Below are 26,307 nucleotides of genomic sequence, written 5' to 3'. Positions count from 1 at the left end.
ATAATTTCTTAAATGTTGAGTTTAGACATTGTGAATTGCAAAGTTGGAGAGCACTTTCAGAACCCCCCCCCCCCGCATTCCATTATTCGCCATAAAAACAACCTTACGTGTTACTTCTTTTTCCGAGCTCGAAATACAAAAAAAAAAAAACATGTTACAAGCGCATTCGCGCGCCGTAATCTTGCTGCTCTCAACCGTGCTTTCAGTGAACGAAATCCGCTCCGGCCTTCATTCGACGACCCCGTTTCAGCGGCAGGTCGATATCTTGGTGGTGGTTTCTTCGGCTGTGTAGTCGTAAGCAGGGTGATGCTGATTGTGTCACGGTTGCCACTTGAAACTACTGATTGCGACAATGAGATCTTGGATGAATATATAGCTGCTATCTTTCCAAGCTTTCCCGATGTTGGTGAAATCAAGATTGCGCAGCGGAACGACAAGGAGTTGGCGCCGCTTTTTGATGCCGCAAGTTCCCGGAACCCTACGACCTTATTCTGCATTCGTGACCGTCTACTATACAGGAACTACTCGTCAGTAGGTGCGCGGTTTCTTCTGGTAGTTCCGACAAGTCTTAGGTGTCAGGTTTTTCGGGTAATGCACGACGATGCCACAGCTGGACACTTGGGTTTCGCCAGGACATTGCACAGAACTAAGGAACGTTTTTATTGGCCGAAGATGCATCAAACTACTCAACGTTATGTGGCCAGCTGCCTCCAGTGCCAGCATTTCAAGCACCCAACCTGCTCTCCACTGGGTCATCTTCAGCCTATAACGCCACCATGAACCCCATTCAAACAGGCGGGAATTGACCTTCTGGGACCGTTTCCCCATTCCTCCAATGGAAACCGCTGGGTCATAGTGTGCGTAGACTACCTCACACGGTACTGTGAAACTGCTGCCATACCGTCAGCCACTGCTTCTGATGTCTCGGTTTTCCTCCTACAGTCCATCATTCTTCGACATGGGCCTCCTCATGTGTTAATAAGCGACCGTGGGCTACAGTTTACGGCAGAAGTTGTAGAACTTCGTCTCTGCTCATGCCATTTTCGCCATTCAACTTTTTACCACCCAGAAACAAACGGTCTTACCGAACGCACCAATCGTATGCTTAGCAATATGCTCGCAATGTATGTCGACTCCCGCCACAAAAACTGAGATGAAGTCCTTCCATTTATAACACATGCAATTTAACACTGCTAAGCACGAAACGACAGGCTACAGTCCGTTTTTTCTTCTTTACGCACAACCTCCACGAAGTACTCAGGACACGTTTTTGCCTTTCTCACTCCCTGCTGAAACTTCAGTAGCGCATACTCTCTCTTTGGCTGAAGAAGCTCGTCGACTCGCTAGACATCGCACTCTAGCCTCCCAGGGACGCTACAAGCAACGCTACAACAAGCGTCATCAAAATGTCAATTATGCCCCTGGTGACTTGGTGTGGCTTTGGACGCCGTAGCGTAAGCGCGGCTTGTCCCAAAAACTGTTGCACCATTATAGTGGCCCTTTTGTTTCACTGGAACGCCTCAGCGCAGTAAACTTTGTAGTCTCTCGCCTGACCACCCAAGGTCGTCGTTCTCGGAAGACTCAAGTAGCCCACGTGGCCCATATGAAGCCCTTCTATCAGCGTCACGAACTTGACTCGCCCGGCGGGCATCATCTGCGAAGGGGGCAGTGTGACACACTTCCCGCGGTCCAATATTGGAGGAAGATGTGGTTTGGCGGGATAAGCAGAAGAGGAAGAGGAAGCTGGGTCTGTCCGCTCTGGTGTGCTAATCTCCAGCGCATCCTAACATCTGTGTAAATAACCTCATAACAATATATATATATTCGAAGAACAGCATAGTTGGTCTGTTTGATGGCGCCATTCAACCTTCTAATTGTTTAATAATATCGCACGAGTTGGGAGCATATGGACAATTTGCTCAGTCCATGCCTGTGAAGTTCGATGAACTTTCGCGCCATTCGGTTTCCCGTACAGAGCGCACGAACCGAGGTAGATACTTTGAAATGTGCACCTGTCCCCGGTCGAAGGTTTACCAAATTGGTGGAACCACGGACGCACAACGGAAGGGTGGTGGCAGCTCTATTGTTGCTAGCGCAGAGCGCTCCTTCCCTTTGTGCAGTGTTTAATTTCATATCGGGGACCAGCGGAGGTTTTCTTTCAGCATGCATTCTCGCATTGCTACCTGCGTGTCTTTCCCTCTGCGCATGTGCATACTGCCTTTGTGGGGTAGCAGGTGTGCGGTGGCTGACCAGTGCACGATGAGACGCAATGGGTCATTGAGCCACAGGTGTGCAGAAGCGCTTGCTCAATTGGGAGTTTCCACGACCCCTCAGTGACAGCTTTCTGTTTTTTTTTATAAAGAACTTCAGCTGTTGTTCACGCGGCATACGTTGGTCCCGCATGCACGTGTTTGAAAGAAAACAAGGAAAAGCAGAGGTTTGGAATGTGGTGACGTCAGTGCCGTTCATATGTTTGCTTGAGAACTCTCCTTTCCCAAGTGTTGTTAGTTAGTGTCCTTTCCCCAGTATTTGATTGGCGAGAAAAGTTGCCTGATTGCTTATTGGTAGCTGTCCCCGCCAAGGGCAGAGACAGATGGCTTAAAAGTAAGCGCTCTGGATTAAACCAGGGCTGATTTCGCCCGACCAACGGGTCAGTCATGTAAATAATTTTCTCCTTGCTTGTGTCTTCTTGTTTTATTTATGTGTAAATAAATAGTTAATCTTTCTGTCGTGCCATGAAGTAACGTGATTGTTGCGAGTCCGAATCTTCAAGTTATTAACAACATCGATATCATCAAATGTTTCCTCACCTGGCCACCTGAAGGGGAAACTCAACTATGCCTTAACACTGTGCGCGAACCAGCAAAATCTGAGACTTGGCGCATGGCAGAATCGGTTCCAGCCTTTGTGCGGTGAAACTGGCTTATTTTTCTCCATATCAGGATTCAGAAACATGTTAATAATTCTTTCTAAAACACTGCGAAGTTTTTGAAATGATAGAAAAGGATTGTTAATATTCAGACCACCATTGACAATTATTGCCTGCTTTATATTCATGCAATCCTTATATATAGATTAGAGCACGGAAGGCCCAAGATCCTAGTCAAATACTGGTAGGGGATCTCAGACTCTTGAGCCCAGACTTAGATTTAAGCCCCTGACAGGCACAGGCAAACACTCTGGAATTAACGCATTAAAGGTATAATTAGGTGAGGTGAGGTCGACCTATGCGGAGCGACTTAGCTTAAAAGTACAACGGTACAACTTTGTCACATAAAATGCCATCCTCTCAGCACTCAGTGACTTTGAGTGATCAGGACAACCAATATGGAGTATTCACTGACGCGTCAAGCGCGGTGCATTGTGGGGCAATGTGCCATCTTTGTGTTCAGTTCGAGCCGAGCGGGCAAAGCTGTCAATTGTTGCGCTGCCGTTCTGCACTTCGCCGCCAGCTATGGTACACTGCGTTATTGCCGGCTGCAAATAGCTGGAGTCAGACCAAGGAGCAAAAGCCGAAAAGCAACAAGGACCTCGGTTTCTTCAAGATACCGAAGATTCGACTAAATGAATGCGACCGCATGAAGCTGCTGTCGGAAAAGCGGCTCCTCGAATGGCTGGCTAGGATCAACCAGCAAAACATCAGTGCCGCTCCCGACAAGTGCCGCGCGTGTGCATGGCATTTCTTTTCAGGTAAGCGCACTAGCTCAATCTACGATATTTAATTACGAATGTGGAGCACAACAATTGTAGAAAGTGAGTGCGGCATCGCACAAAGTCTTACTAGCGTTCAGACAGCCGGCATCATATCGGTGATGGTTCTGCGCCCACATATGAAGAGCGTAAAAGCTAATTTCTGATTGTTTGCACTGAATAACCTTGGCTGGCGTTCTTGGTAGGTCGCTCGTGGTGCATCTCGCGAAAACATCGCCATGTAATCGGCACTTCTTCATTGTCGACGACGCAAAATCCATCTATGCGACGGGTCGCGCTTCAATCTTCCGGACATGTGGTGGAAGCCAATGGTTTGCCCCGTCTGTGCACGAGCGTTCCACAGCGCAGTCCCGAGCGTCGAACGAAAACGAATCCACGCTGCAAGCCTCAATTTTGGCAGCATACCTCTCCTTGTCTGCGTCGCACAAACTTGCCAAATAGGCTGATGAGGGGATGGAGGCGTTTCCTAGCTTCCATCTCATCTGCAGCGAAACAGTGAGCACGCACGGACAACAAAAATATGACGAGACACGTACGTACGTGCGGACAACTGCGCTACGCGACCGATGCCCGACAAACATCAAAATGGCACAGGGTGGGCTGAGACGTCGCTACTACGTCACATGAATACTCCCTATACTCTCCTGCTTTTTTTGTTTTTTATCGCAGGAAGTGCTAACGTGAACAAATAAAAAGGAAACGCCTATGAGCCCAGTATTCCACAGAAATACACGATGTAAAGCAATCTATAGTCTGTTTCAGCAAAGGGAAAATAGCGCAGGACTAGCAGAAGAAAAGCGTCGGTTGCACGTACAAGCTCCGATTTTCAACTCAATGTTTATTTCCAGTACCGAAGCATCAGCAGTCTGAGAGCCCTCCTTTGGAGGTCATCTATAGTTCATTCTTGAGCTGTATTAGACACTAGGAAAGAAGCAATTAAGGCAAAATACGAAATAAAAGCGGGTATAAAAAAACGCTCTGTTGTGCAGTTTTCCTGCTCCAGGTGGTTTTTCAATCTTCACCCTAACCTTTGGCAATAGCAATGCTTTTGCACGGTGTTCAGTTCAGGCTGCTTGTTCACGGCTTCCCTTCTGTGGAGTGGTGCCACATGTGCAAAGGAATCCCCCCATGTTCTCACCCCCATGCATATTTTTAACAATTTTTTTTTTTTTCATTTTAACACTACTTCTAGCCGAATTCGGCGCTTTTTTACAACTGCAGTGCTCGAACTTCCTGCGATGCGCCTCGATTCTACGCCGCACAGCGAAGAAGGCGCCAACTTTTCGACTCCAGTATTCGACTGCAGCACCGCGTGCGACCAACTACATTTTCTGCCTCAGCGTTTCCCAGCGAAACGCGCCCCACTCTTTCCACTACAAAGCCTTCTAGAATACTGTACTTTTGCGCTGGCCACTGCCGGCGCGGTTATTTCTGCTTTTTGTTGAGTACTACTCTCACGCAGTGCTTCTGCATATTTTATTGAGTACTAAACTCACAAGCGCATTGTTTCTTCTATTGTGGCAGTTCAGCCATGAGTTAGCATCAAAGTAATATATCACGCCTCGCCTTGCGGCGTGGTAAAAAAAAATCTGCATAACATAATTGTTGTGCGTCAGCTTAAAATGAAAATGCACTGCAGAATATATTGTGCCATTTTCCCTGACTTGGTGAAATTTTTGATGGCTTTCCTGACATTTCCCTGATTTTTCCCGGTTTTTCAATTCCCGGTCGCTAGACACCCTGGCGTAGTACGTGTTGAGACAGCCCTGCCCCATTCAGGATCATGCGCATTGTGCTCTTACATGCTGGTCACCCCGGTGCACTATAACAGATTAAGTGTGCTCTGTCGCCCCCACCAATTCGGGGCACGCATAGGAGCACAATTACCTATTACATCTATATAGTGCGCATCCTCCTAACTGCCTTTCGCAGTGCTGCAAACAGCTTGTGAGACGGTGTATAGTTGATTGTTTCGGATAGGGGTGCAGAGGGGGAAGTTGGACAGAGGGGGTCGGTGAGCCTGAGGTATGTGCAGACCAAAGCTCCTCTCCTTGATTTGCAGAGTCCGCTTGATGTCGGATCAATGACCAGTTTTCAGTTATGAGTGAACACGTACTATGCGGTTTGTGGACTGATGGTTCGTCATATGAATTGGGCTTTATCGGCTTGCATGCTTTTGTGTTCGGCCGCAGACATAGGGTACTGCGATCAATGCAAGCCCACGGGCATTTCTCCTCTGCATTATAAAAATTGGTCAGGCAGTCATCAAAAACAGACGCAATTTGCGATATGCAGGGACCAACAGTGCTAGATTCGATCCCAATTTCTGACAAGCACACATGCAAATGTGACATTTTAAAACTTGTGCAGCATACTTTACTCATACAGATGAAAATCCAACAATCCGTTAATTATAAGAGAAAAAAAGAATTAGCTAAAAATTTCATTAAGTTGACAAGAAATTTGTACATCATATCTCATGTCAGCAGACCTTTATGTATTTACAGGGTAGGGTACGAACATGTAAGTTTTGAAAGTCACTGATTACCATGAAGCATGAAAGCATTTCAGTCGCGAGGCGCACCTGGATTACTTTCTCACCCAGTACACCATCAGGTGCCAGTTAGTAATTAGGGTGCTGGGTTACGTATCTCTCAGATGGCACATCGCAGTAGTGCACCTACTCCAGAGGTGTGGACATCTGCCGGCAGAAGTCGCAAATGCACCTGTGTTAACCTCGAATGTAGCACATCTGCGGAACACTGCAGCAAGAGACAACTGCAAGTAATGGCAACGGAAACACTGAATGGAGTAGTTGTGTACATATATTATAGTGCTTAACTCCCACAAAGAAGTGCAGAATATCTAATGCCCTTTCTCACTATCGCTACGGCTACTTTATTTTGCCGTTCTATCCTTTCAACAGCAACTGCCACAGCGAGCACTATATCTTCTTTCCCTGTTTATTAGAAAAAAGACCACTAGCCGCACTTACCAATCATCCTCACCGTCCGCGATGCCGTTGGGGGATCTGGTAAGCACGACGAGTCGCCGGAGTCGCTGTTCGGGGCTCGCTGGATCCTTCATTGAAGTATCTTTATATGGCTCAAAGCCCATCTCCGTGCTCAACCGCAGAATTTGCTGTTTCAGCTCAGGGTCTATGTCTGAGAGGTGTCTCAGCAGCAGTACCCAGACCGAGAGCGCGGAGCCGGAGTGAGCGCACTAACCGGAAGTAAGCCAACCGATGATGTGTTTGTGGGCAAAGCATGGTCCCAGCCTGTAATCTGTTTTTTCCCGCTTTTGTTGCAGCATGCTCCAAGCGCATGAGTTGAGAGGGAAAATTCAGGAGTGATTTTCAATCACCGCTTGCCCTGGTTCTGTTCAAGCCAGATCAAAAATTCTTGTACGAGGGTCTATCCTTCAATATCTATCAGTATTTCGACTTTCCTTAGTCTCGCTGACCTCCTCCCCCTCCTTTTGGTGGGCCTTTAAGTTTCAAATCACCTTTGCCACCACGAAAACACAATGTCTGCCTTTTCTCAATCACGAAACACTGAAAGCCATGCAAGATATTGCAAAAACTTGTGCAATATTTCTTGGGCTTTGGTAACGCCCCGACTTGAATCACACGAGCATTCTAACTCTAACCCGTACACCACACACAAATACATAGCCTAGCTAACCCTAAACAAACACACAAGCAGCAGCAGCAGCGAACATGAAATGCCACCAACCAGAGCCACTTTGGCATGATTTAGCTTTGATCGGCTGCTTAGCCTATGATGCCGTTTTCGCAAAACATCCTTAATTGTGCAGGCAAAGGGAACTTTTCAGGAGATATAGGGCAGTGGCCGTACAATTGGGCAGTAAAAATCCGAGAATCTCCTGGGCAAACCAGGAAGATTAGCAGGAATGCAGTGGCCAGCACACAATAGTTGACCGGCTATTCAAATTAAGCACTACTTCCAAAATAATGTTTTGACCTTGCAGCTTCTCACCTTGCTCTGCCCATCCTGTCAGGTTGCCATGTGAGGGCTGTTGAAAGCCAGGAACATCAGCCGCAAGTTCCTTGTACATGTTCAAAAGGCTGAACAGGAGAAGCCATGTTTTACACAGTAAATATAAGAATCCCACGAGGAAATGGGCTCTGAAGGTATAAAACAATGGAAGAGAGGAAACAACACAAAGCACAGCTTAAAGAAATGCTCATCTTACCTCATGGGAATAGCAACACCTTTGGGAACACTGAATGCCAGACCTAGGCAAGGGAATAAGAGTAAGGCAAGATACACAAGAATGAGCCAGTAATCCCAGTAAAAATGTTATTAAATTGTACAAGAAATTTCCCCACAAAGACAATACACCTACTTAAACAAGATGCATGAATTACCAACAGTTTTGAGTTGGAGGAATTTGCTTACCTCTCGGCCATTGCAATCATCACTAAACAAAGTGCCCTTGCCAGAAGCTGCACATGTTACGCACAAAAGGGCATGCACTGCAGCTTGCTAGTGTAGACTGGTTTATGGCATGTTTCGTTGAATAGACCATGGCATGAGGCTTATACTGCCATGTAAATTAATGCCGCAAGTGTAACATGGGGAATAGCAAATTTTGCTACTGTTCAAGATGCTTTTTCTCAGCAAGTTTTGCAATACCATAAATATTATAGGAAAATTGGAAGAAATGAAAGGCAGAGTAACTGTCATTACTCGGATGCCTGAACCACACCACAAGGGAGGAAGAGGAGAGAATGGTGTCATGAGGCTCCAAAATTTCGACCGCCTGGGTGAGGCCTCATGTGAGCATCTATAGAAAACATGTGCACTACTACACTACTACTACTACTACTACTACTACTGCTACTACTACTATAGCTACTACTACAACTACTACTTAACTACTACTACACCACCACCACAACCACCACAACCACCACTACCACCACTAACACTACCACCACCACCACCACCACTACCACCACTACCACTACCACCACCACCACCACCACCACCACCATTATCACAAAATGTCTCAATGAAGCTGGAAATTTGAGCACTAGAGTTTTATAATTACGATTGTTGTATGTCCTTTCAAATGTTTGCATTGTTTTAAGAGTTCCTATTCTCTTTCCTTCATTCATATAGAAAGCAGACGATCTTCAGGGCATATTTTTCTTTTTATTTCAGTTTAGAATGTCGCATACCTTTTCTGGTTGACGTGTTGCAGTGCCCTCACGCCATTGCCATGCGAACGCTCAGTTCAAGAGGAATGCACAGCAATATGAGCGATCTATGAAGCCTTAAATGAAGGTGTCAGGCATATAAAATAATTTTTTGAACGGCGTTACAACAAAGCTTCACAACTTTCTGCCAGCTGCAGCTCGGGTGCCTAAGATGTACCGATGAACATTTTTCAAGTAGCACACCTGCGCATGCGCGACATCTCGGCGCCAATTTCACCTCGATTTGAAGGACAATATCTTCGGCAGAAATCTGCCTGGTTGGGTTCTTGAAACAAAAGTTTGAGAAACACTATCACCAACCAAAAATATTCATTAAAACTAGACATTTCAGAACCAACTCGGTCCCTTCCTCAGGGGCGACTGAAATGCAAGGCCCGCAGTAGCAAGCAGCGGCCTTTGCTTCCCCTTTCCCAACCCTTGGTGGAATCCAATTGTGTACGCGGAGGGTAGAGATCCCGGCTTCCTATTTACTGCTGCTGCTGTCAGTCGGATGAACCAAGACTTGACGTGTCGTCTTTTGAAAGGATTGGTTTCCACAGCAAGGACGCTCACCTCCTCAAAGGTGATTTTGTGGTCGGCGCGTTCAGTGCTCGGCCAGGAGGTTGCTTTCATGCCACGTGAAAATGACGGGAGGTGTTCCCTGCACATAGTTTTCCGCGAAACGACGTCCCTTGCTTCATCAACGCAACAAACTGTTGCATATTAGTTGTGTACAGTGCTAGCATCTTCTAGGCCTTTGGAATGCACGCATTGCATTGTCCCTGTCTCCCCTAGCTTGCCTCAAGTGAGGAGACATTCCTAGGTTCGTCACCGTCCTGTTGTCAAGGGTTAAGGGGTAGAACGGAAGGGGGGAGTGTGTTACAGTGGGTCCACAGATTACTTGCATCTCTGCCCAGGTTAGGCAAGACCAGACCTGCACACAACTACTGCTTGGAAAATAAACCCACCCCACCATTGTGAAATAATTTCTGCACAATTTTACACCAAGGCAGGAAAATGAGCTTTTGTCCCCGTGCAGTATGTGTGTGTGTGTGTGTGTGTGGATGGGGGGGGAACGAACAGTCACAAAAAGGATGAATCAGCCCGAAGCTAATGTTAACCATATGATCAGTGAGCAGCAGTAGAGCCGTGTCCTTCGCTTCCCCTCTTGTTAGCTGGCGTGAGGAAGGGAACTAGCGGGCTAGCATTCCCGGTAATCTACTTACAGTCGCCTTTGTGAGCTGGGTGTGATACAACTTGAGGGCAGTATGTTTCACAGCTCACTTCCTTGGAGGCGATCTTATGGTCAGCGCGTTCACCGTGGGGTCGCGTTCGGTGTTCTTTGACTGTTATTTATGTGTTGCCTAATTCTCAGATATAGGATTTTATTGGAATACATATGAGAAGTGCTGTGGCGAAAAACGAGCTTTTACCAAGATACATGGAGAATGGGCAAGAACGAAAGAAGCCAGGACGAAAAGTATAGACAGGGAGGGAAAAAAAGGAAGTGCATGAAGCAATGATAGCGCATGTCTGTGAACCAAAAAGTTAAGAGGTGAAACACACGGGTGCTTAGGCGACCCAACCCGGCAAACTTACTTCGCCTTCCATCCGCTCCGGGACTGCGGTATTGTCAAAAAATGTTCATTACCTGGAAAACAAGGGGCTATACTATGCAGAGCTCTAGAAGCCAATCTTCAAGAGAACCATACCTTTGCTCAATCTCTGTACTTCTTGGCAGCGCTACCAAAGCTGCGATGAATACGCATGTTCAAGCGCTGCAGGATAAAATCGGCATGCGGGAAAACTGAGATACCGTACTTTAAATTTAGTGCGCTTGCGCCAAACGAAAATGTTGATGCTAATGTTGCAGTGCAATTTTCGATCAGTGCTTTCGCATGAGACGCTTATGCAGTGAGTACGATTCGACCAACATGCAAGGACATCATGCGGGGTTGCTTGATGCTTGCATAAGGAATCCGGGATTTCTCGCGATAGTGGCAACAACAAGAAATGTGTTGATATTACAATCAGTGCGCTCTCAGATTCAGTGCAAGATTCAATTTAACTAGAACAAATAGATCTCTGCCGTGGCAACTCCTCCCGCGTGACCGCACATCAAAGCACACTCCGGTGTTCGGTGTTAGTGTTCGCATGCAGAGCAAGCACAATGGCGCTGCTCAAACCGTTTGAGGCTAGGCATACACTATGTCCTGTCGCAGGCTGATGATGATCGCAATGTCAGCGGGTGAAACTGCTTCACGTGAAACAGACGTTTAGCATGCACGATTCTTGTTCGTGATCATCGTTTCCGAAATGACTGCTCACTTTGACGCCGGACCCATCGCTTAGAACAAATCTCGTAGCTCTAATTTTGGTTTATTTTTTATACAGAGTGATGATTGTGCCGCAGAAATAGGACCTAACAAGTGTTTTTTTTTTAAATAAAAACGGCTACTGTTCTAACAACAAGGTGGCGCCAGTAGACTGAATTAACTGCTGAGCCAAAATTGCAGAAGTGACAAATAGCGTAATGTCCTGCATAATGCTTTTTAGCATGCGTAAACCTATCTGCGCTATTCTAATACTTCTTGCATAGGTCTGCGCACTCACTCATGAGTGTACTCATATCGCCTCACTCACACTCACGCAGTGGTCGTGAGTGCGAGTGCGAGTGAATGGCCGGGAATGGGAGCAGTCATGAGTGTGAGTGAGCAGCTATGAATAGGAGTGGCCATGAGTGAGTGTGAGTGAGTGGCCATGAGCAGGACTGGCATCAGTGCGAGTGTGAGGGCGTGGCCACAAATGGGAGCAGCCATGAGTGAGTGCGAGTGAGTGGCCGTGAATGGGAGCGGGCGAGCATGTGAGTGACTGAGTGGACATGTATGAGAGTCGCCGTGAGTGCGAGTGTGAGTGAGTGGCCCTGAATGACAGAGGGCATGAGTGTGAGCGTGAGTGGATGTGTACCAGAGTGACCGTGAGTGTGAGTGTGTGGCCACGAACAGGAGTGGCCATGAGTGTGTGTGTGTGGCGATGAATGGCAGCGGGCATGAGTATGAGTGCGAGTGAGTGGGGTTGAGTCACTGGTCGTGAGTGTGAGTGAGCCCCTCCTCATGGTGTCGACCTATGACGGTGCGAGAAAAACTACACACGCACACACCAAACAAGAACTGACTCGGGCAACCCATGGACCCGCAACCCCTAGTCACTGGAAAATTTTCCAGTGACTAGAAGCTACCAAGCACAAGCAAATACAATAGGAATAGAAGCTGTAACTTGCCACCTGATCATTATATAAGCTTGTGCTTCTGCAAAAGCACCAAAATGATTATAAAAGGCTCAACTGTCACTGTAATAATTTTGTGTATCGTTACTCTGTGATGTCAATATATTTATAGACTGTTTGCATTTTCAGACACTTACCATGTGCTTGGCCTGGGTTATGGTAAGGATCTTGTCCAAGAATGATGACCTTCACCTGCAAGGAGAGAAAAATTGCCAATCCCCAGCTTTATAGAACTGACACCCAGAAATTTTCAGCCTCAAGTGCAAACAATGCAAGGGCATAGCGGACATGATCCACATGATATGGAAGTGCCCAAGATTTGGAGAACCTCACAGAACAGATGAGTCTCAGGAGGCACTACTTTTCAAAAATAATGAGAAAGGACAACGTGAAGTCATCCACTGTGCCCTGGCCGCTGCAGAGATCCTGGTCTGTGGTTGAGAGGGAGGAATCCTCGTCACATTACTTCTCTCTCATACCCAACACCCACAAATTTCTCGTGTGTGAAACAGTTTTTATGAAAGGCTTGCGCAAATATCAGATAATTTCGAATATTCAGTCAAACTGCTAGGCATTCAATATTTCAATCCAAAGGCTTGGAAATGAAAATCTCAAAGCAAAAGATGCTTCTGCATACAGCATCGTGACTCATGCAACTAAAGCCAAGGATACTACGTAGATGTAAGTACTGAGAAAGAAAGTGATCTGTACCAATAAAATCCCTCGACCTTTGCACGACGAGCCCTGTGTGAAATGCACAAGGCTATGTGTTGGCAGTTTGCAGGAGGATTCCAGCCCTACGAACGTAGCAAAGCAACCAGATATCTTGCAACAGAAATTTGCCCACAGCCCGAATGTTTGTTAACGATGCCATTTTTTTTGTCAAAAGTGAAAGCGTGATCAGCTATGATGCCCGTGGATCTTTGCACAGCCAACCCCAACATTCACAACGGACTTGGCAACACCGCAGGCGAGCTTGAACATATACAACAGTATCATCGGAGCCAATGCATATTTGCAAGACTTCTATCCCAGGAAGTAAAAAAAAGAAGACATCGCCAGTCTACTTTGGGAGGAGTTTGCAGACACCTTTTGCCCTGTGCAATGATGATGACAGCGATTCAACAATAAGTGTCAAAAGCAGGGAAACAAGCGACAAGGCATAGCGAAAGAAGGACAGGCGTGCTTCAGACGCAATTTCCATTAGCCTCGTCATCGGGCGCAATTCAGCAGATGGCGCAGCAATGCAGATTTCAGTCACTCTGCCATGTGGTGGAGATCCCACAAACGTTTGCTGCTGACAGTACAGTAACAGTACTTACTACTCAAATGGCTGATATGTACTTCAAATCAATTAGTACAGGTTAAATCAACTAGCACAACAGTGTGTGTACTCGTATTGCACTGCATTTGTTTTAGCCTTATTAATCCATGCACAGTAGTTGGTTTAAGGGGGGGACATGGGTCTTAGACCTATTTGTTATTTTTCGGCAAATTGTAATAAAATTCACAGCCTTACCGAATTTTTCATGCTGATTTCAAATATGCAATCCTTTTTGCTATAGCACAATTATGTTGCAAGGTAATTACTAATCAACTTCTATTGTTTAAGGTTTAAATTCTCAAATAAAGAGTAGTAAAAAACTTAAAATTAAAGCATGGTTATGTCGCCAGAAGAGTAAAGAATGAAATGTTGGGAGCAGTTTCCCGACATGTTAATTAGCACTCATTTTGCAACCTTATTATTTTTAGTATACACAATTTAACTTTCAAAAACAAAAATTCTGCTTCACAGCATACATTCAGCTTCCTAGAACAAAAAGAATTTCAGCTCTACGTGCTTTGGGTGCTGTAAGGTATCGCTAGGTGCCCCCGGATTAGCGGCTATGTACTCAGTTCCCCGTGGTAGTTTTGCTTGTAGCATGGACTAATGCTAGCTGCGTGCAGACAAGAAGGCGCCGCGAGTCCCCGGATGAAGCAGGGAAAGCCATTAGAGTGATGAGTGTCATTGGGCGGCTGCCAGGCAATTGAGTCCTCAAAGGGGTAGGTTAAGCTGCTTTGTGCGTACCTACCGTATGCTTTTCATACGAGCCGACAAGACACTGCCGTCGCGGTTGAAACGTCCGTTCACAGACACGCCGCGTCCAGACAGAAGGGTGACGTTCGGCGCTGGTGGAAGAGTGATGGGGAACGTTGAACAAAGGGGAAGGTGTTCGCGGGAGGACCGATTGACCGGGCGTCTTTTCTTCGCGCCGCCGCTAAGCCAGAGGTCACAGGCTTTGCAAGTTCTAGGAAGAGCGGGGGTGCGAGACGGCGGCAGTCCGCTAACGACGCTGCTCATTTGCTTTGATGATATTAACGCAAGAATGCGGCAAGGTGTACAGTAGAATGTGGCCAGCATGTGACATTTTGTGTTTTGTGTTTTTTTTCTTTCGTTGTATGGAAAGGGTTTCACTCACACTGCTGAAGTTGCACGTGGCCACGAACCAATCATGTTGAAGTTCGTGGCGATTGGACGCAATTGAAATGTGGGCTGGACACGGAGGGCTTAAAACCAAGCCTGAGAGACCAGTCGGATGTTCTGAGCTATGGCTTGATGTGTACAGTACTCACGGATTGAAATAGGACACTCGGAGCGCGTGGCCGTCGCTGCATGCAAGGCAGTGTGGTAAACAACAGGCCGGCTTATTGGCGACCGGAAGAAGCAGTTCTGCTTTTTAGATGTTCTCCCCCTCGCGCTATACCACAATGCTGCACCTTGGTTCCATGAGCATCCACGGACGGCGCTGCATGCAGCGACGGCCACGCGCTCCGAGTGTCCTATTTCAATCCGTGAGTACTGTACATCTTCGGCTAGGCCGAGCGAGCCAGATCCATGTATCTTTTGCCTAACATTGCTGTAAATATTGCCAAGTTTTCTATATAAACTTCAGTTAATCTTTTTCTAACTCTCAAGTGTCGTTATCCATATTTCGTCATCTCTGATCACCGTCTTGGACGGGGCACGCCTGTGGTGCAATTTGCCACGTCTTCAAGTCACCAAGAAGAACCTATTTCAAGATGAGCAACGAAGTTGTCTACGTGGACGCAGCGGAAGGCATGTACAGGCTCGACGCTGGGCGGCAGGTCCACGGGCGGTAATCTAGTTCCAGTGAGCCAAGATCGAAGCGGCGGCAGTATCAACTCGCACCCACATACGTTTCGCGGTGTTTCAAAAATACTTGGGATTGCGGGGCCTATCCACTGCCGCTTAAAATCCCTGGACCCTGACCTGAATAATGTAGCAACTAACACTGATAGGGCGTGATAGAGAATAATGAAGCAAGCAAAAGAAGCTTCCGCCGTTGCTATCGCAATTCAACTAGGGAAGCTTCCGCCGTTGCTACCGCAATTCAACTAGGGTTAACCAGAGTTAACCAAAATTCACTGGTGCAGTCGACAGGACCCTGTGGGAGCACAAGGGAAAGACGACGACGTTCCTGCAATGCAGACGCAGGAGGGAAGCGGCATTCCAGGAGAGCAGACAAGAGAAGCAGCAGCAAGCACAGCGGCAGCTAGGAGGCTACCGCTGAGGCGAGCAGCGGCGCGTCAAATGGACCGGCCGCTGAAACCAAGATCCTGCGGTGAAGAGTACAGCGGCGCGTCAAAAGTACCGGCTGCTGGAACCAAGATCCTGAGGTGAAGAGTGCAGCGGCGCGTCAAAAGGACCGGCTGCTGAAATCAAGATCCCGAGGTGAAGCGTACAGCGACGTGTCAAGAGGACCGGCTGCAGACACCAAGGGCTTGATCTGGAGCGAGCAGCGGCGCGTCAAAAGGACCGGCTGCCGAAACGAAGATCCCGAAGAGGAGCTGCAGCGGCGCGTGATAAGGACCGGCTGCAGGCATCGCGATCGTGATCATCAGCTACAAGGAGGCTGGAGACAACGACAGTAGGAAGGACAAAGGACAGGCGACAAAAGGTCAGAAGCCAGCTTCTGCTCCGACAAGCGAATGAGTCCTCTTTGCCCTTCATTTTGACGCAATCATTGCTGTCTGTGTAGGATTCCGAGGGGTGCATGAATACCCGGTTTGCACATTTAAACCCGGACGGGCGAAAGGCGGGAAAATTGAGCGCTACAGATGAGACGGTGGTAACTGAGGACAGTTAATCCATTACTGAGATTCCCGATAGCCAGACAGCTATGGAGGTGAAAAGGGAGGAAATGAGGGTTCGAGCTCTCGAACTTGAGCTTGAGCTAGCAAAATTTTTAGCAAGTAAGGAAGGAAGTGCGGCGAAGAACACCGCTGTTGTGGAGAAAAAATATGCGCGCTGAGTTCGGTCGCTACTCAAAATGGCTATCAGGCGCGATCCTGAAGTTCCCGGCAGAGGCAGAAGTTCCGGTCTGGTTAGAGTCGGTCGAACATACGCTAGAGGCTTACGCGGTACCAAAGGACTTGTGGGGCCACATTGCATTCCCGCTAGTTGCGAAAAAAGTTCAGTCCCTGTCAACGCGCTTGACACCGGCACAGCATCACAAGTATGAGGTTCTGAAGAAAGTGGTTTTGGAAGAGCTTAAACTTTCTGCAGGAGAGTACCGCAGAAGATTCATGGGGTCCAAAAACTTACCCAATGAAGTCTGGAAAGCGTTCGCAACCCACCTGCAGAGTTATTTTAACTGCTATGCAAACGCAAGGGGAGCCAAAACATTTGAGGAGCTGGCCGAATTGCTAGTGGCCGACCAGTTAAAAAACACACTGTCGGAAGACGCCCTTCGCTATGTAATCTTGCAAGAAGGTGAAGGGTGGAAGAAAGTACCAGAGCTTGCCACTTTGTTACAAAATTTTGAAAAGGCTCAAGAAAAGAATAGAGCGGTCAAAAAGTGTGAACCGGGAGGCGCGGGAGGCTTTGGTGGGCGAGAAGGAAGGAGAGACGCAGGCCCCCCTAAGCGAGAAATAGGAACCGAGCAGCAGCCAGACGTAAAGCAGAGGTACAAAGGGTGCTTCTTGTGCGGCTCAACGGGACATAGAAGGGCTGACTGCCCACACGGCGGGGGGCCAGCTGTTCAGAAAGCTCCCCACACAAAAGGGGAAAAACTCTCTGCACGCGTAGTGACGCAGGACGGAGTTGTCACAATGAGCGAGTTGAAACCGATTTCTTTGACTTGTCAGAACCGACGGATTGACGCGATTCACGACACGGGGTCCGAGATCACGGTAGTACGCGAAAGCATAGTACCGCCAGAGCTGGTTAAGCCATGTGGAACTATCGAGTTGATATCTGCTTTCGGAGAGAAGGTGCAGGCCAAACTTGCTATTGTTCCCTTCACGATAGGTCGCGACTCGGGCATTTTCGCCGACATTAAAGAGGCAGTACCAGTGGTGTGCGACCTGACAGACAAGCTTGGATCGAGGACAGATTGCTTACTCTCTGAGGAAGCCTGGGAGTCCCTTAGAGATGAAGATGATAAGAAAGGCTTTGTAGCAGCGAGTAAGGCGGAAGCCACAGACCAGATGAAAGTTGACCTGACAGAACTGGTGCCAGGCGCACAGGGAGAAGCAGCCTGTAGGGTCATTATCACACAGGAAGTAAAAGCGGTAACCAGTAAGGAAACAAAAGACAGTGCTCGAGATACTGAAGACACGGCTCTTAGTACAGCCGGAGAAAGCAGCGAGTATTTCAGAGCTTTTCAGAAGGAGCAAAAAAGTGATCCCACGTTTATAGAAGCTTGGAACAACAGTCAGGAAGGGAGAGGAGGCATGGCAGAGATAGATGGCTTGCTCTATCATAAGGAAAAGTTGCTTGGACAACAAGTAATGCAGCTGGTGCTCCCGAAATCCCGGCGTCCAGAAGTCCTAAAATTAGCTCATGAAGCTAGCCGGGATGGATATCTAGGAATCCGAAAAACAAAAGCTTGGATTAAGCACAACTTTTATTGGCCGGGTATTGAAAAGGACGTGCGTGAGTACTGTAACAGCTGCCACAGATGCCAAACAAGGTCCGAGCACCAGCAGAAAGCAAACTTTAAGGTTAAACTGGAAAAGTGCCAGGTAGGGATAGGATTAATCCGTTGTTTGGGCCAAGTGGTTGGGTCGGGAACCCATGCACCCGATCCCGACAAGTTGTCAGCTATTAAGGGGGAAGGTGCCGAAAACGAAAAAGGAGCTTCGTAGTGTGCTCGGGTTGTGCGGCTACGACAGGGGCTACGTGCCTAATTGTGCAGAGGTCGGAACACCATTGATGGAATGGACGGGACAAAAATACCGAACACAATATCATGGTCTGTGAGAGCCGAAAGCGCGTTCCAAAAACTCAAGACTGCGCTCTGCGAAACCGTTGCCCTTGGGACGCCAGAACCGTGCAAGCCATTTTGACTGTGCAGAGATGCCTCAGCTGTGGCAGCAGAAGCCTGTCTCGCTAAATGCGCGAAACATGGCTTGGAGCGACCGATCGCTTTCGCGAGCCATCGATTCTCTCCAACCCAGGCGCGATGGTCGACTATAAAAAGGGAAGCATTTTCCGTGATTTGGGAGCTGGGGAAGTTTGACCTCTGGCTGTTCGGAGCCCAGATTACGGTGGTGTCCAAACATAACCCCCTCTCTTTTCTCACCTGGACCACCCCTCAGGGCGCAAAGTTGACACGCTGGGCACTTGCCCTGCAAAGATATAATGTGGTGGTGGAACACCGGAAGGGAAGCACTCACGGCAACGCCGATGCACTGTCCAGGTTACCAAACGAGAACTGGGAGGCAGACAGTGGTGATTGCACCGGGATGCAGGGAAGGTAGGAAACGTCTAATGCTGACAAATCTCAGTGAGGTGATGTGAGGGACACTGTGGAACTGTGTGGGACACGTGACAGACATGCTGCATGCCTCATGATGCCAGTGTCTGATGTCGACATGCGTGCAACCGAAATTTCCAGTGTTTCCCTTTATTGCATGCACTTGAGTTGAGTGTGCTGTTCGCGAGCAGAATGGGTGCGTGCGTGAAAGTGTGAACTGAACGCCGCGCACGAACTTGGACTTCAAACAAGTGTCATGTATTTGTGTGTGTGCATGCTATCTTTGTTTCTCACCCAGCAAAGTTTTGTTGGAGTGCATGCGTGAAGCTGTAACAGTGGTTACATTCTAGAGCTACTTTCACCACCCTCAGGGGGGTTTTGTGACGTATGCCGATACCCTTTGTCGGTTGCCATTTTAAAGGTGTCATTTGGGCCCCTTGTAAAATCTTGGGAGGGGCGTGTAAGGTATCGCTAGGCGCCCCCGGATTAGCGGCTATGTACTCAGTGCCCTGTGGTAGTTTTGCTTGCAGCATGAATTGATGCTAGCTGCGTGTAGACAAGAAGGCGCTGCGAATCACCGGATGAAGCAGGGAAAGCCATTAGAGTGACGAGTGTCACTGGGCGGCTGACAGGCAATCGAGTCCCCAAAGGGGTAGGTTAAGCTGCTTTGTGCATACCTACCGTATGCTTTTCATACGAGCAGACGCGACACTGCAGTCGCAGTTGAAACGCCCGTTCACAGACACGCCGCATCCAGACAGAAGGGTGACATTCGGCGCCAGTGGAAGAGTGATGGGGAACATTGAACTAAGAGGAAGGCGTTCGCGGGAGGACCGATTAACCAAGCGTCTTTTCTTCGCGCCGCCGCTAAGCCAGAGGGCACGGGCTTTGCAAGTTCTAGGAAGAGCGGAGGTGCGAGACAGCGGCGGTCCACTAACGACGCTGCTCATTTGCTTTGATGATATTAACGCGAGAACGCGGCAAGGTGTACAGTAGAATGTGCGCAGCATGTGTTTTGTGTTTTTTTCTTTCGTTGTGTGGAAAGGGTTTCACTCACGCTGCTGAAGTTGCACGTGGCCACGAACCAATCATGTTGAAGTTTGTGGCGATTGGACGGAATTGAAATGTGGGCTGGACACTGAGGGCTTAAAACCAAGCCCGAGAGACCAGTCGGATGTTCTGAGCTATGGCTTGATGTGTACATCTTCGGCTAGGCCGAGCGAGCAAGATCCATGTATCTTTTGCCTAACCTTGCTGTAAATATTGCCAAGTTTTGTATGTAAACTTCAGTTAATCTCTTTGTAACTCTCAAGTGTCGTTATCCATATTTCTTCGTCTCTGATCACAGTCTTGGACGGGGCGCGCACCTGTGGTGCAATTTGCCACGTCTTCAAGTCACCAAGAACACCCTATTTCAAGAGCAACGAAAATTCACTGGTGCCGAGATATTGAGGCCGCAAAACTGCAAGTAGTCAACAATGCATGCTTCAAGAAAAGAGCAAGAAAAGAAATGGGGGATTATTTAACAGACATTTCCTGGTGCAATGCACACATTTACAATTTAAAATGGCTAGAAACCTTCAGGGATGTAGTTTCTTTGCTTTCCAACATCCAAGGGTCACCTTTTTCAATTTGATTTGCAGTTGCAGCACGTTCAGTTGTCACTTTTTCGGCTATGCGAGTCACATGCAGGCAGCAACATTTTTTTTTTCACGTACGCCGTTTTACCATGTTCTCGCATCAAGACTGCGGTGAAGAACGTTCATTGTGAGAAAAAAAATGTCGTTTGGTTCTGTTTGCTGCTTCCCAGTGCTCTGCATTGCACGGGAAGTAAGCACATTCATTAAAGACTATAGACACGATCCGATCGGCGCAAACGCGCGGCAACCTCTATGACGACGATGTGTCCCCGCAGTTTATGCACTGGAGAATAAGTTCGACAGCGATTTCTTATTCACGATGACCTTTTTCAACGCGAATATCACCGTCGTATGCTTTACACTGCGCCAGTCTCGGCAAACTGTTTATATCTGACGATCATGAGCTCCACCTCGCAAAGCAGACTGTCCGCCGTGCTGCCGTCATCGTCACGAAAACAATCCGACTACCGCTTCGTTGCTGGAGTTGGCGCGAGTTCAAGCTTTTTCTGTTCTGAGCTTATCTTTCTGCTCATCTGCAGCCTGCGATATCACTGTGTCGCGGCGGGTGCGACCGCTGGCAGTAGCAGTCTCTCATGCTGGGGAACACACTAGGCCTACTTCAGGCTTGTATGGCACGCTCGATCGTTCGGTGCACAACTTTCGTCGGCCTGAGCGCACACAGCCAGGGCAGGGCATCACTTCAGAAGATTAGTCAACAGTTTTTTTTCTCTATTTCACAAAATCTTGCCGTGAATGCACCTCGCGGTTCGGAACCAAGCATGACCGGTGCCACACGTCTCTGCAGTCTCCCCACGGCTCGGACGCGCCGATCAGACGCCACCAGCCAGCTCCACCAAATGCAGTGACGCCTTGCCGTCACGTGCACCCCGAAAGCCAATGGAATTGCAAATGCCACGTTTTCTTTTTTGTTATTATTTATGCGACCAATGGGCGAATGGAAACAGCAGAGGCGGCATTTTGAAGATGAAAGGCGGCTCTTTCATACCGCGCACGAAATGGGAGCTACGCCTAGCGAAAAATGGCCGCTTCGGCGGCCGCGTTTTTGGCCCAAATTCGAGCAAGATCGATTATATAAATTGGCACTGTGATTAAAATACTGATCCTAGAGATGAAAAACTTAGCAGATAGTGTGTGGAACGATCTCCCATCGTCCCCTTTAAAGTCGGCTTTCCCCGCGGTAGTTACTCTAGGTTTCGCGGAATGGCACCACCATTTGTGGTTAACATTAACTATCGAGAAATGGCACCAGCGTCGTGGCAGCACTGGCAGCACAAGCGCTACCCCTGATCTTGTCACCGCGCACGCGGACAAAGCCAACTCTCTTCGGCATCGGGAACTGGACGCGAGCGGACGTCTCCTCACGGCACTCCGCAGTCACCGGCAAGGCGAAGCCTCGCGGTACTTATCCCGCTTGCCCGTCTTGTCCGGCCTCGGAGTTTATCCCCTGCCCTAGCGTGGACAAACATTCGCCTGTAGCCTTGCTGGTGAGTCAGACGACTTCATTAGTGTATTTTATTGCTAGCTGGCATTGTTGTCGCTGCAGCAATAAATGTCTGTTTGTTGTCAGCACGTGTTGTTCCTTTGTTCCCAAGAGCATAGCCCGCAGTGGTCGGCGTGCGCTCGATAGCGCACGCGATCACTGGGTGGGGTCGGCGGTTTTGACTGTCAGCTGCGACTAAGCAGGGAAAACTTATTTATCCCCCTATTACAATCCCACAATAGGTAGATATAGAGCTACTGATTTCGAAAATCACATTTATTAAAAAGTTAATTTTTTCGAGATGTTTTTGTCCGAAAAACCTGTGTCCCCCCTTAAGGTGGCGGTTCCACGGTCGCCATCTTGGAAGTAGTTCAGATTCTGCCACCAGGCTGCGCCACTAATCCATGACTGAGGAATTGAGTACCCAGCCACCCAGCCCTCTCAACTTGCGCTGCCTGAAGGCTTTTCTTTCTGCGCAGCATGGGCTGCCCCATTGAACTCCCCTCTTCACCCCACCGCACCACTACTTCGAACAATACGCGCCCCGAAAATGGGACAGGAGCCTTCCCTCTCTTACCTATACTTCGTCTCACAAGATTTTTGCAGCACAGCGAAAGGCAGAGGCACCCCAGCTGGTCCAACCAGGATCACGCGTACAATAGGCAATTGTGCTTTTAAGCGCCTCTCGCCCCCCCCCCCCCCCCCCCAAAAAAAAAAAAAAAATTGGCGGGGGTGACAGTAAGAGCACAATTCTCTATTATAGTGCCCACAGGCTAGAGGCACTTAAAAGCACAATTGAAAGGGCTCCTCCGCTTTTCGCATTGCTGAAGATATCTTGTGACACCAAGTATAGTTTGCTCCCACCCACTGATTGCTCCCACCCGCCGAGCGTGAGGGGGTTGGACTGGACTGCAGTAGGCTAGCTTGACTGAACACAAATAAAACAGGGTGTCAACATGATTGCACAGTGCAATCTTCAGTTCAGTTCAAGCGTTCAGTCGTGTAAGACTCTTCGTGACCCTATGGACCATGTCACGCCACGCTTTCCGGTCTCTCACTATCTTCTTAACATCACATAGCTTCATCTGCAATGCCTCGAGAATGCCATCTAACCATCGCGTTCGCTGCCTACCCCTTCTCCGGCGAGTGAAAAGGAAAAGGAAATGGCATTATTTCTGCAGACTTCGTCAATGAACCTTAGTTGAAGTCGGCGCCTGTCTTGTTTTCTTTTGACCCTGGTCTTTGGGGCTGTGCAATCGAATGATCATTAGCGAGCTTTAGAATACGGCGACCCATTCCGTAAGTGGGATAGAGTTATAGCGGAGCGTGCGCACTATAATAGAGAATTGTGCTCCTACTGTCACCCGCGCTATTACCCTGTCCCCCTAAGCGGTAGGGGTACCATATTCTAAACCTCCCTATTGTTGATGCCATAGATATAGTAGGGATCGGAACACTCCTTGACTGGAGTGGAAGCTGCCAGCTCTTGCGGTCAACAGAAATTTGCTTTATCAAACGTGATTACAAATATGATAATGCAGCTATAATTAGCTAAACTTCACTCAACAGTCGCCTTTGTTTATTTTTTGTTCGTGCTTGTCCAATCTTGGAAACTAGAGCTGGTAAGTTACAATGTGCAAATAAGTGAATGATTGCCCATTTCTTCCTTTTGAGATGAATCGATATTTAGAAATAGATGTGAAATCCACCAAGAGGCTATGTATCGCGCAGGAGGCCGGCATGTATTCATGTTCTCTTCGGCACTGAGGAGGCGCATTCACACTAAACTATGTGGGAAATGGGGGAAGGGGAGAGGGGGTTGTAAAGAAAGGTTGCCAGAAGAAAGGACCTAACGGGGACAGTTTTATAGGCGCTTATGGCGGCCACTTCCCCACTCCCAATTGGATGCTCCACAGAGTCTTTATTTTATTTATTCGCTCGCGAGCGAGCGAGCGAGCGTGCGTACGTACGTGTGTGCGTGCGTGTGTGTGCAATTAAAGGAACAATATTTTCAGGCAATTAGAATAAAATTTTAACAATCAATCTCCTAGAAACATTTTTCTCCTGCAGAATTTCACTCTATCGACACTGAAATCTGATGTGAAAAGTAGCATGCTATGGAAGACGCTGACCTGTCCTGCTGCAGCTTCCCGTGATGATGCATGCACTTTCTGAACCAATATATTGGGTGGACTAGTGTTCATTATTAGCTTGGAGCCTGACTTTATTGTACTCATTTCATAGGGCACACACAAGTATGCAACAAGTATACTTTAGTATTGAGCCCGCCTTTCGGCTTCAGGTGTTGGTAGTAAATAATTTCGTGATGTAGCACTTACATGTACATTCACACATTTGCAACATAATAATCAGAGCCCAATTTTTACTCCATGCAAGAGCGCCCATGCTTACTAAATGTTTGCCTGCAAATGCCAAACGATTAGACGCATCGATCAGATTGCGTTCTGTCAGATTTGGCATGTGCTATAATTTGTGTCTTTTTCCATACCAATGCAGTACAGTGGTTTCGCTTCATGCGGTCAAACGGAAGCACGTTCTTTGTATGCTTCAAAATTCTCACATGCTTCTATGTCACTTCTGCTAACATGATCGGACACCTTTCTGAGCACAGGAAGTCGAGTTGCTTCAAAACAAGGTTCAAATATAAAGTCAACAAATTAGGCGTTGAGACGGCGGGTGAGTGGACGCCTGGGTGACACGGTATCTACCTTACTCGAGATAAGGGCCCCATTCTTTTGGAAACGCTCTGCCTGCCGACGGGCTTTTAGAGCGTTAGCTCTGTTGCTCACTTGCGCGAGTGGCGCGTTTTTCTAAGAATCGTAAACAGTACCATCACCATAGCAACATCGCCGTCTTCGTTGTGCCCGGGCAAACTAGACCGAACACTCCACGCCCCCGGCCACAGCGGCAAAGCGCAGTAGCGGGCGATACTAGGCAGGTATAGCATCACAGCAAAAATGAACGCCGAACCAGCTTCCCTGCCGAATGCATCAACGGTTTACCGTAGACGCCGTAATGCTTCGGACAATCCGCGGTATATCCCCCTTCACGAAGCAAAATTAGCTAGGAAGAGGACGGGACATCATGCACGTATAAAATAAATAAAATAAGCGGAAATAAAAGCATCAAACGGGAAACCAATTCAGTGTTTTCTCTAAAAAAAATATATATATAGGGCCACTGATCAAGTCAAAGTATTTGAAGAAGATATAAACGAATGCTTTTTGTCTGATTTATCCATTGTGAACAACGAAGCTGTAGGCCTTCCGAAACATTAGTATGTTTTCATGAAACTTTGACTTGGTCAGTGACCCTGTATATTTTTTTATGCCACCACCTGATCAGACTGCATTTCGTCTAACTCTTGATTACAGTGGTTTCTCTCATTTGAGCTAAAGCTCGACATTCGGTTCAGCAGCATTGAGCCTCATCGTTTTTTTTTCTTTTCGATTTTTAGTGAAGGGAATGACGGAAACGCAGTGGCAAAACCCGATTCAACATTACATTTTTGTATTGAAGAAGCTTCACATGGCTGTTTTCTACTTGCCCATTCACCGGAAAAGTCCCCGGCAGCTACTGCGGCACGTTACCTTTTGCTATCATCACCGGAACACAACATTTGGAAGAAAAAAAAAAAAAGAAACATGACTGAAACGCTGGTGATTATCTTCGGCCGCCCACTACATCATTTTTTCTCCTTTTCTTTGGAGCCTGCACTGCTTGCGTTATATAGGAACTTCAGTAGGAAGGTTGAAAAGGCATGCTTGTGCATGTTCAGGTTTTCAAGTTGCACTTGGCAGACTGTCGAAACATTTTATCTGTACCAGTAAAGTGGTAGAGAGTGCAAGTGTGCGTGCAATTTCTCCTAGGGAGACGCTCTTTGAAATTATATTATATTAATTTATGCAGTGTTATAGTTCCGTGCCCTACTATTCATTTTATCGTAGAAAGGGGAAAATATTTTTTCTTCTTGCCAGTGAAAAAAAAAAAAGTAAATTCTACACCCCCACAATATATGCTAACACCACGAACATCTGAAGATAGCTTTGTGGCGGAGCTAAGACGAGGAATAACCAGCTCCGACAGCGTTCGGGTTCGAACTGCTTTTTTTTTTTTTTTTTTGCTGCTTGCATTGAGACGCTTAGTGCCAAATTCTTCTTTGT

The 26,307-nt window shown here is 47.7% G+C and overlaps 1 protein-coding gene across 1 annotated transcript in view; it reads right to left on the bottom strand.

The window, feature by feature from the left end:
* The window catches only part of LOC146206818 (uncharacterized), a 106,603-nt gene that overhangs the window by 44,662 nt on the left and 35,634 nt on the right, over positions 1–26,307 (bottom strand). The window contains exons 4-6 of the mRNA XM_084591581.1: positions 12,359–12,413; positions 7,927–7,969; positions 7,710–7,798 (exon numbers count right to left, since the gene is read on the bottom strand). Of these exons, the coding sequence (XP_084447707.1) occupies positions 7,710–7,798; positions 7,927–7,969; positions 12,359–12,413 (187 nt within the window). The remainder of the gene's footprint in view (positions 1–7,709; positions 7,799–7,926; positions 7,970–12,358; positions 12,414–26,307) is intronic.

The sequence above is a fragment of the Amblyomma maculatum genome, chromosome 1 (assembly GCF_055883805.1).
Source record: "Amblyomma maculatum isolate TAMU_Amacu chromosome 1, ASM5588380v1, whole genome shotgun sequence".
Classification (NCBI taxonomy): Eukaryota; Metazoa; Arthropoda; class Arachnida; order Ixodida; family Ixodidae; genus Amblyomma; species Amblyomma maculatum.
This window is presented reverse-complemented; position numbering and strand designations above follow the sequence as displayed.